General features: G+C 39.4%; 1 protein-coding gene across 3 annotated transcripts in view; it reads left to right on the forward strand.

Annotated features, from left to right (window-relative positions):
• Positions 1 to 11,028, forward strand: part of LOC132113551 (cohesin subunit SA-2) — a 28,672-nt gene extending 17,644 nt beyond the window's left edge. Inside the window, exons 15-34 of one of the 3 annotated variants that reach the window (XM_059521365.1) lie at positions 261 to 378; positions 475 to 578; positions 685 to 777; positions 874 to 963; positions 1,073 to 1,276; positions 1,861 to 1,931; positions 2,597 to 2,684; positions 3,139 to 3,219; positions 3,312 to 3,404; positions 3,483 to 3,657; positions 4,034 to 4,173; positions 4,266 to 4,367; positions 4,456 to 4,604; positions 4,692 to 4,820; positions 4,935 to 5,146; positions 6,089 to 6,314; positions 7,157 to 7,270; positions 7,357 to 7,483; positions 8,633 to 8,710; positions 8,978 to 11,028. In XM_059521365.1, the coding sequence (XP_059377348.1) occupies positions 261 to 378; positions 475 to 578; positions 685 to 777; positions 874 to 963; positions 1,073 to 1,276; positions 1,861 to 1,931; positions 2,597 to 2,684; positions 3,139 to 3,219; positions 3,312 to 3,404; positions 3,483 to 3,657; positions 4,034 to 4,173; positions 4,266 to 4,367; positions 4,456 to 4,604; positions 4,692 to 4,820; positions 4,935 to 5,146; positions 6,089 to 6,314; positions 7,157 to 7,270; positions 7,357 to 7,483; positions 8,633 to 8,710; positions 8,978 to 9,001 (2,418 nt within the window). In that variant the 3' untranslated portion in view covers positions 9,002 to 11,028. Of the gene's footprint in view, positions 1 to 260; positions 379 to 474; positions 579 to 684; positions 778 to 873; positions 964 to 1,072; positions 1,277 to 1,860; positions 1,932 to 2,596; positions 2,685 to 3,138; positions 3,220 to 3,311; positions 3,405 to 3,482; positions 3,658 to 4,033; positions 4,174 to 4,265; positions 4,368 to 4,455; positions 4,605 to 4,691; positions 4,821 to 4,934; positions 5,147 to 6,088; positions 6,388 to 6,778; positions 7,109 to 7,156; positions 7,271 to 7,356; positions 7,484 to 8,632 lie in introns of those variants that run through there. The other 2 variants (XM_059521364.1, XR_009425180.1) reach the window with 2 other exon arrangements.
• Positions 11,029 to 11,327: the final 299 nt, after the last annotated feature.

Below are 11,327 nucleotides of genomic sequence, written 5' to 3' on the forward strand. Positions count from 1 at the left end.
TCCTGCATACATCGTTAGCTGTGGTGTTTCAGTTTTCTTCCATTGTAGACAGTTTAATGGAAATACAATTCAATATTGAAGCATTGGAAGTCCTGAAAGTCTCTATTTTAAAAACCAAAATGGCAGATCTGTATAATTATGTTCTAAATTTAATTTAAATCATTCCACACTGTATTTAAACAAACTTATTTTGTCATGAAAATAGCTCCAGCTACTGACATGTCATAAAATTTTTACTACCTACCTATATATATCCTCAGCTTCACGAGCATGCAGCCTACCTAGTGGACAGCATGTGGGACTGTGCAGCAGAGATCCTGAAGGACTGGGAGTGCATGATCAGCCTATTACTGGATGAGCCACTGCCTGGAGAGGAAGGTCCGACCCAGTGACACACCACCAGAACACACAGGGTTGACTTTTAACTGCTCTAAAGGAAGTGGGAGATTAATTACCTTTGTGTGTGTGTTCCAGCTCTGACGGACAGACAGGAGACGGCTCTGATAGAGATCATGCTGTGCACCATCCGTCAGGCTGCAGAGTGCCATCCTCCTGTGGGCAGAGGCACAGGCAAAAGGGTAAGACCTGATGCCACACGCATCGGCCAGCCCTTGAAGACGGATCCCTGCTTTCACACATTAACCATTACATGCTGTTCTCAATTCTCACTTGATCTTGTTTCAGGTTCTGACAGCGAAGGAGAAGAAGACTCAGCTTGATGACCGGACGAGAATGACGGAGATCTTTGCTATAGCATTGCCAGCTTTACTTGCAAAGGTTAAAGCCTGTTGAAATCTAAAGCAACATCAACTGGTATTTACAGACCATTGAAACTGATAGATGTTTTTTTATTCTTTCTTTCCTTTCTTACAGTACTCTGTGGATGCAGAGAAAGTGACAAATCTGCTGCAGCTGCCCCAGTTTTTTGATCTGGAAATCTATACCACAGGGCGTTTGGAAAAGGTCTGAATTGCATATCGTTCAAACAGAATAAATGCGCTGAATGAGCAGATTATTCACAATAGGCTGATTGTGCAGCATATAAATGGAAGCTATTTTTTTTCTTACACAGCACCTGGATTCATTGTTAAGACAAATCAGAGAGATTGTGGAGAAGCACACGGACACAGATGTACTCGAGGCTTGCTCTAAAACCTACCATGCCCTGTGCAACGAGGAGTTCACTATCTTTAACCGGGTGGATATCGCCCGTAGCCAGCTCTTGGATGAGCAAGTGGACAAGTTCAATAGGCTACTGGAGGACTTCCTGCAGGAGGTGAGGACAGCGGATGGCTCAGGGTGGAGCGTCAGGAGCAATTTGATGTTTGCATAGGAACAGCAGTTTGGCAAGAGTATATTTCTCTGTATGGATGAGTCTGATTAGTTCTCCATCTCTAACTTAACTACTTAATTTAGTAGATTTTTTTTATTATTGTGTTGTGTTCTAACATAAATCCATTACTGGCAAGTGAAAACAATTTGTTAGACAATGGCAGTCATTAAGTAATTAAAAAAATAACAGTAGCATATATATGTGTGTGTGTGTTTATATTTGTATAGGCAATGTTAAAATATTTCAGATTCAGTTAAAAAAAATCACAAACACAAGACTGTATATTTTGTGAACACCCCTAAAAAAATGCATATGATCACGTTTTTATGTACTTGACCCTAATATAGCCTTTATTATTCAGAGCATTTTAAAGACAGGCCAGTAGACTTATCTTACTAGTCAGTCAGTTGTAAATTTGACTTCCCTAGTACTCAATTCAAACTACTTATTTCTTAATGTTACCACAATCTATCAGAAGCTGAGAAAGTTGCAGATGTCTTATATACAGCTTGTTTTTTTTCCCACAGGGTGAAGACCCAGATGAAGATGATGCTTATCAAGTTCTGTCCACACTGAAGAGGATCACAGCTTTCCACAAGTAAGGCTTCCCTGTCTCACCTCCCTGAGTATTAAGCCCCTTTCACACTGCGATTCCGGCAAATACATGGGTAATGTGTCCCTGCAATTGTTCCCTGGTCGCTAGATTTTGCACTTTCACACTGCCAGTGATTACCCGGGATATGTGCGTGCTTTCACACACAACCCGTAAAGGTCCCGTAACGACACGTGACATCAGTGTGTGACAGGTAATGTACGAGTCGAAAACATTAGACGTTATACTTTCACTGAATCTAGCGAACGATCTTGGCGTCAGCGTGGAAAGTGAGGAACTAACTGATCTCTGCTTCATTACAGTTTGCTCATATTTTTTCGTCCCGAACTATGATCTTCCTTCAAAACACCTGGTTAAAGAATCGCGCGATAACGTGCGTCATCACTTCGACATGGCATTAGATCTGGCTTTTGTTCACACAGGGCTCGTTCCGGGACTGAACCCAGCAATGTTACTAGGTCCCCGACCTGGGATCAATCCCGGAATCAATCCCGGGACATGTTTGCTTTCACACTGAAGGCGATGTTCCGGCAATTTGCCGAGTCCGGCATGCAGTGTGAGAGGGGCTTTAGCAATTGTTTACCTTTCACTTTAGGTGAAGGCTGTAATTTACTTTTCTAACACCCATTCCACTCCTTTTTTGTGTTTAGTGCTCATGACCTTTCCAAATGGGACCTCTTCACCAGCAATTACAAGTTACTGAATACTGGTATTGAAAACGGAGACATGCCTGAGCAGGTATTTATGTGCATATGAAGAATTATTGAGGTAGTGCCTGACTGGGCCAGACTTAATGACAATTTTCACAATTGTTACTATACAAATTGTCTTTCTCATTTAATAGTGACTTCATGTGTCACAATTGAGGCTTCACCTTTCATGATTGTGAATATTTCTCATAATTGCAACTTAAGATTCATCGTTCTCATAATTGTGATCAATTTATATATAATTGTGACTATGTGATTATGGCTTTTTAGGACTACATTTCTCAGAATTGCATCTTGAAACCTCACAATTGATTTTGTTTCATATTTTTTTACTTTATCTCACAATTACCTGTTTTTCTGTATTTTGGTTTTACTCCGAGACAAAACCAGGCATTTGTAGAAATAACACCTCGAAATCAGTTGAAACTTTGCTTTTGCCTCATGATTGTTGGGTAACATCACTGTCTCTCTGGACGTTTCAGATTGTCATTCACGCACTGCAGTGCACACATTACGTCATTCTTTGGAGTTTAGCCAAGGTCTCTGAGGGCACTTCTAAAAAGGTAGCTCCCATTCATATGATTCATATGCATTCATCCTCTCGTCTTATTTGCTGTGGTTTGTTGGATGTCAACATAGCATTTGCTCTCTGTAGGAGGACATGTTGACTCTGAGGAAGCAGATGAGGGCATTTTGTCTAATGTGCCAGCGTTACCTAACCAGCATTAACACCGCCGTCAAAGAGCAGGTCTGTATCAGTGGTCACAACACGTCACTATCCCTCATGCCTCAAACAGCCTGTACCTGACTGTATGTTCTCCTTCAGGCCTTCACCATCCTCTGTGACCTGCTGCTGATCTTCAGCTATCAGATCGTATCAGGTGGGAGGGAAGCTCTCGAGCCCTTAGTATACACACCCGAGGCATCCCTGCAGTCCGAGCTTCTCAATTTCATCCTGGACCACGTCTTCATTGACCAGGATGAAGACAGCAACAGCACAGGTCTATCACTGCTAATGGCATAATGTCTTTCAGTTAGAACCAACAGGCTTTGCTGAATGGATTTAGTTCCCCTGGCTGTTTAATGTTGAACGCTAACACTAAGACAACACAAAGGAAATTGGCTTTAGAAGCGTTAAATTGATTTAGAGATTAGATACTCTACTAACACTTAATCCTGTTGTGCACAGAGCTTTAGGTGAAGTAGACAGACTAGTTTAAAAGAAGAGTTCTTGGACAAATATCAACTTGTCATGCTTCATTTGTTGTCAGGTAGCAGCGTTTAAAAGGTGACCACTAGAGGGGAGCAGTTTTCCTTCTAGTGCAAGCTGTTTCATGAGCAGTATTTGAAGGTCTTTTTTCCTTTGTTTTCGAACAGATGGGCAGCAGGATGATGAAGCCAGTAAAATCGAAGCTTTGCACAAGAGGCGAAACCTGCTGGCCGCATACTGCAAACTCATTATTTACAATGTTGTTGAGATGAACACTGGTGCAGATATTTTCAAGCAATACATGAGGGTGAGTCTGCTTATTCTTTGAATATGCATTGTCAGATCACTGCTTCACTTTATTATTTCACTTAAATGCAAGTTTTTCCGTTTCCTGTCCAGTATTACAATGACTACGGTGACATAATCAAGGAAACTATGAGCAAAACGAGACAGATCGACAAAATCCAGTGTGCAAAGACACTCATTCTGAGCTTACAGCAGGTCAGTGACTATAAGGTTTGATATCTGCCATCAAAACAGGTTTTACTCGCAGGTCCTTGACATGTCTTTCTCCCTGTGCTGAGAGCAGCTATTCAATGAGATGTTGTCAGATCTGGGACCCAGCTTTGACCGCTCATCCTCAGCTTTCTGTGGCATTAAAGAGCTCGCTCGACGCTTCTCTCTGACTTTTGGTCTGGATCAGGTCAAAACCAGAGAGGCCATCGCTATGTTACACAAGTAAGCTTCCATGCATTTCCTCTTGGCAGAAAAACCAGTTGTGTGTCGAGTTGCATGTTTAAACCCCATCTTTCTTTCTCTTTAAAGGGACGGTATTGAGTTTGCCTTCAAAGAGCCCAATCCTCAGGGGGAGGGACATCCTCCCCTCAACTTGGCTTTTCTTGACATTCTCAGCGAGTTCTCATCCAAACTCATGCGTCAGGACAAGCGGACTGTGTAAGAAACCATTTATTGATCTCAGCAGGGGTGTTTATAGTTGTGTAAGGGCACTTCGTGGATCACTCATTAGCTGTTGGATCTAATGTTGGTCCTCTCTCTCTTTTCCCAAAGGCACATGTATTTGGAGCGCTTCATGACATTTCAGATGGCCCTGCAGAGAGAAGACTGCTGGCTGCCGCTCATCTCTTACAGGAACTCACTGCAGGCAGGCGGTGATGATGACACTATGTCTGTGGTCAGTGGCATCAGTAGCCGAGGCTCCTCAGTCAGGAGTAAAAAAGCTAAACCTGCCACTGGCAAGAGGAAATTACCAGAAGGTAAAAGTTTGAATAGAAGAAATCAGACAAGGAATATTTTTAATGTGATTGAATAACATACATTGTTTGTATACAACACAATATGCAAAAAATACATTTCTATAATGAAGCGCGGATGCGGCTTGAAAACAACATTCTAATGCACTGCAAACGGCGAGCGGGAATCGCTCGTAACTTCAAGCGGAGGCGTGCATTAATTCTTCTTAACTCTGACATGCTCATGGTCATCAGACCAAATTTCTATGAGGCTCTGCACCTCCTCACTACTCCAAGTTTGTCCACGAGCTGCCATGCTAAAGTGCAAACTGTCTACAAACACTTCCTCATCCCATAATGTACAACGCAGCTGAATATGGCAGCTGGTTTAGTCCAAAAATGATCAGTACTTTTTGCAGTTGGGTCTGTTCGAGGTCGGATCACATTCTCACCACAAACGAACCGCTCCAGAGTTCGTTTGAAAGCGTACCGAGACCACCTCTTCAAGCAGGTCTCGGTACGCTTGTTTGGTCCGCTTTTGGTGCGCACCCGAGTGCGATTGCTGCTTTCTCACCTGCCCAAACGAACCGCACCAAAGGGGGAAACGAACTCTGGTACGATTCAACCGAACTAAATGAGGCAGGTGTGAAAGCACCCTTAGTCCTCTTAAAGGAAAGTTCATCCAGAAAATTTTAATGCTGTCATTTACTCACTCTCAAGTTGTTCCTGTTGTCTGACTGACTTTCTTCTGCTAAACACAAAAGAAGATATTTTAAAGACTGTTGGTAACCGAAGAGTTACTGGTTCCCATTGACTTCAATAGTATAGACAAAAATACCAGAAAAATAGGGACCAGATACTTTAAATGACAGCATTTTCATTTTGGGGGGAATCCCACCCCTGTAAACTCAATTTATTTTGTTGTCAATTTATGGTGTCTAATGCTTGTCCTGCTGTCTGTTGCGTGTCCAGAGGAGAGCAGCAGCAGTGAAGTATGGATGAGCCGTGAGCAGAGCATGCAGACGCCCATCATGATGCCTTCACCCCACCTCACCTCCACCATCATGAGAGAGCCCAAACGCCTGCGTCCTGAGGAGAGCTACATGGGGGTGTACACCATGACCCCCGATCAGCAACAGCAGCACGCACACCCTCAGACTCCTCAGCCACAACACCACCAAACACCCTTGGACTACAAGTAAGAGCAATGATACTCAAGCATAAAGGGCTGGTAGATCAGCATTTTTCGAAGGCTTGATTGTTTATAGGGTGCAGAGTAACAAACATTTAAACATAAAAAATAAAATAAAACACTTTTCACATTTTAACTTTTTTTTTTGTTAGTAATTGTCTCATACTTTTTAGATACACTGTTGTTTGTAATTTCTGCTGCTTTTTGTTTGCTTTTGATATATGGTTTTATCCTGATTAAAGCTTACAATACATGTTTGCGCTGTAGCATTTATGTAAATTGTAATTATTTTAATTTCTAAGTGTTTGCTTATTAACAATATCTAGTGTACTGTCATTGAACTCGCATGAATTAAGGAAGTTGTCCTTTGTAACATGTGCAGCACAGAGTGCTATATTGGTATTATAATTTTCAGGAACCGAGTTAAAAATCAATTTTAGCCATTTTTTTTATTTTTAACCAACAAAGAGGACCTGCAGTCGGGGTGCAAATAACAGCCTTTCGACAGCATGTCAACAAAACTCTACTTCAACAACTCTTCCTCTCCTCTAAAGCAGTCCAACATGGCCTCACCCCTTTGTTGTGTGTTCTTGGGGGCAGGGTTTATGTATATTTTCGAGTTTGTGGTGCCACAAAACCAGGAAGAAGCTCATTGTAGTCCTTAAACAGCAATTTGTTTAAAAGAAAATACCTCAAACTAAAGTTAAAACACACAAACTAAAGTGAAATCATAATCATCCATCCCTTTAATGAGTGCTTGTGGATGTTCAGATGTTCAAGCATGTGTGCTGCTTGGTGTAGTTTGGGACTGAAGAAATCTAGTGATGTGTGATGTTATTTTTTAACAGCACACAAGTCACCTGGATGTTAGCACAGAGACAGCAGCAAGAGGAGGTGGCCAGACAGCAGCAGGAGAGAGCTATGAACTACGCCAAATTAAGGAGCAACCTTCAGCATGCCATGTAAGGGATCTTTACATGTTCAGTGGGTAGATGCAGTTTGAATGCACACAGAAACATGTTTGACTTTGGTCTTTCAATGCTTGCAGTCGTCGAGGAACAGGCCTTATGGAGGATGATGAGGAACCCATTGTGGAAGATGTGATGATGTCATCAGAAGGCCGAATTGAGGATCTCAATGAAGGCATGGACTTTGACACCATGGATATCGATCTGGTAATAAGCTTATGCCATCTGTCTTTATGATTTTGGTCTCTAGTAGTAGACTTTTGTGTAAATGACAATTTATATTACTGTTCAAAAGTTTGGGGTATGCACGATTTGTTTTTAAAATGTTTTTGAAAGAATTCTGTTATGGCCACGAAGGCTGCATTGGTTTTTATCAAAAATATAGTAAAATCAGTAATTTTTAATTAATTATTTAAAATATCTGTTTTCTATTTTGATATTTTTCAAAATGTAATTTATTTCTGTGATTCGAAGCATCATTATTGCAGTCTTCAGTGTTGCATGATCCTTCTGGTACCAGTGTAATATGTGGATTTGCTGCTCAAGAAACATTTATTTTTATTATCTTATGTTAAAAGCAGTTATGCTGCTAAATATTTTTTGGTGAGCAAAATTTTCAGGATTCTTTTCAGCATTGTCTATGAAATAAAAAAAGAAAGAAAAAAAGAAACCATCTTTACTGTCACCATCATTCCTGAATAAAGTTTAATAAGTATTTTCTTTCAAAACAAAATTCTTTCTTACCCCTGCTTTTGAACAGTTCTGTGTATGTATTAGTGTTGAAAGTGACGTGAAATTCAGCCAAGTATGGTAACCCATACTCAGAATTCGTGCTCTGCATTTAACCCATTCAAAGTGAACGAACACACACACACACACACACACACACACACACAGAGCAGTGAACACACACAGAGCAGTGGGCATCATTTATGCTGTGGCGCCCGGGAGCAGTTGGGGGTTCAGTGCCTTGCTCAAGGGCACCTAAGTCAAATGTTGAGATCCACTTGTATAAATCAAACTATTTATTATCATTGTTTAGTTATTTAATTAGTTATTGATAGCTTTTAAAGCAGGACATTTTACATCGTCACATTAATGATGTTAACAAATAAATCCGACAATGCACTGGCAATTTTGTGTTATTCTCGCAGTCGTGGTCTTGATACGAAATCCCAAGTCCTTCTAGTCTGACACCAAGATGAGACCGAGACATGACCAAGACCTTCAAAAAAATGTTTTTAAGTCCAGTCTTAAGTACTCTAACACTAGTGTGTTTATTTAAATGTTATGCAATTTAATGTCTTTTCTTTAAGCACATCTCATCTTTACTGTCTGCACTTTCCTATCTTCTAGCCCCCATCGAAGAATCGACGAGAGAGATCGGAACTGAAGCCCGACTTTTTCGACCCTGCCTCCATCATGGATGAGTCTGTAAGAAGCACTCATTTCCTGGGTTATGATGCTTTTCAGCGGTAATGGGGGACTCGTTCACTCCGACACTGAGGACGTGAAAGAGAGATCACCACTAGATGGCACTAGCAGGAGTGATTTCAGATTGAATTGCCCTTGTGCAAAAAGACAGAGAGGGGGAGAGCATCTCACTATTATAAATACTAATCAGACCCATCTGGACTGATGATTGAATAAAACGTTTGTTTGGTAACTCTAAACACTGAATTTGAACATTTTCTCTTGTAGGTCCTCGGAGTGCCCATGTTTTAAGATTATAATTGGAGGCGTGTGAAGAGAAGAGACATTTTGCGTGTATTCACATTGATTCTCTAAAGAGAATTAAATTCAATGGAGTGATTGGCATCCAAATCAGCTCGTACCATTGACGCTTACTAAAACGCAGAAAGGATAAAGGAGCAATTCAAAGTCTTTGCAATCGTTGCGTGGGCTTTCCCTGATCGTGCAAAACAGTGAGAGTAGATACTGAACACCATGGAATCTCGGACTGTCCTAGCCATACATGAGTTTATGATTAAAAAAACAATATATATATAAATATATATATATATAAATATTTCACAGATGAACGTCATCATGTTTGAAGAAATGTGAGATCTCTTAGAGTTGTGGTATTTCTTGAAACTGGGGGTGAATGCATCTTTTTTTAACTTATAAGACAACTTTGTTATGTATAGCCCTTTTGTAATAGTGAGTAATCTGGTGTAAAGTAGTAATTTATAAGCAGGTTTTTGCTCATCATAGTGAGTATTGCTATATTTTATTCTTCTTATCTAATATGTGAAATGGAGGAAAAACCTCCAGGTCTTTATATCTAGTATTTAGTTTCCTTTTATTCCACCCTTAAAAATCATGACATACAACACAAATCCTAAATCAAAACACTGAGCAAACAGATTTATTTCTGCCTTTGGTGCATTTTTGAGGTTTGGGGCAACTTTGGTGACACGATCAATGATTGGTGTATGTAAAATACCTCGACCATTCAGTGGGCCTGTTGCTGTCTTTGCACCAACAGAACTGTTTTTATGTGCCAGCTGCTGTAGTAAATCAGGAACTTAGAATCCCAGTCGGTCCGTGAACATGCACAGAAAGGACTATAATTCTTCCGCTGAGTCACTTGGCTTATCCAAAGATCAGATCTGCTCGCTTGTCCCTCTAAAATCTAAAATCAAGCAAAGAAGAGGAAATCTCTCCAGTAGTGCCATTGTGTTGTCTCTAATAAAACAAAACTTAGTGTAGTATGTCTGGTGGAGATTTTCTTCTCCCTGATTAGAGCTATGTAGACATCTACATTTAAATGAAATTATATATAAATATATAAATTGGTGCTGATTTTATAATTCTGCTTTAGTTTTTTTTGTTGTTGTTGTTGTTGTTTTACTCCAATTTAGAAGTTTTGAAATGTGTAAGAACATGTCTAAACATGAAAGTGTGTAGGCATGCAGCAAGTTAAGTGAGATATTTTATATATTTTTTTTCCTTCTTTTTTTTGTGCGTGTATTGTTTGGATCCTTTTTTTTTTTTTTTTTGGTCAGTCTTAAGAGGTTTTTAGGTTTCACCGTTTTCCTGATTGTAAATTAGTTTGTTTGCAAATCATGGACAGAACTGTTTCGTTCAGATCTAAGTTTGTTTTTTCCCAATATGAAATATTCAAAATGTAACAATGACATCCTATGAGATAATTTAATGTTACAGCATTGCATTTGGCAGCTCTATGAAGCTTGACTAATACATTAACTTATATTGCAGACGTATGCATTTTGTCTGGGGTATACTTTTTAATCATTCCATGACTTGGCCTTAAAACGTCCTTGTTTTAAAAAGGAAAAGAAGGTGGTTTTCAAACATAAATCTTCCATGTTGAAACTTTTATGTGTGGTACATTGGATTCCTTTCACATCAGAAAAGGAGCAGTGCATTTCTAAAATGGCATGAGTGTAATTATTTAAAAGAAGGTGTGCAGACAGATTTTGAATTTATGAAAGTAAATGCCCTTCCTCTTGAACTGTCTTCTGTTTCTCACCACTACATTAAATAAACTGCTGAATAGATTGTGTAAATATACATGCATTTAAACGTAAAGCTTAATTTTCTAGTGCTTTTTTCTGTTAACTTTTAAAAAATACTATCACTTTTCCCTGTTCAGAGATATAAACTCATCCATAGATATAAACGCATTCCCTGTCCTCTGTTATCCATTGTAATGTTTCTGATTTGTATCTGTCTGGCGACAGAAAGGTTTTTTTTTTTTTTTGAATAAAAGTAAACAAATCTTTCTTGTGTGTTTGTGTGATTTTTACATGATAATTAATTTAACGTTAATTTGCAGATGCTTTTATTCAGAATCATACATGTGGAGTTAAAACAAGGAAATAAACTGTTTGTAATTTAATGTTTTAAAATAAAACTATAAATCTGAACTCAGCTGCAGTGTTCAAATTAAACACTTTCCTATTATGAATTAAATTGACTAATTAATGCATGAATATTTCTCATAGTTACTACTGTTGTTAATGCCATAAAAAATAAACACTATCTATCAGTCTCATCGTGAGACAGATTTGATGAGCCCGGT

Source organism: Carassius carassius, chromosome 33 (assembly GCF_963082965.1).
Source record: "Carassius carassius chromosome 33, fCarCar2.1, whole genome shotgun sequence".
Taxonomy (NCBI): domain Eukaryota; kingdom Metazoa; phylum Chordata; class Actinopteri; order Cypriniformes; family Cyprinidae; genus Carassius; species Carassius carassius.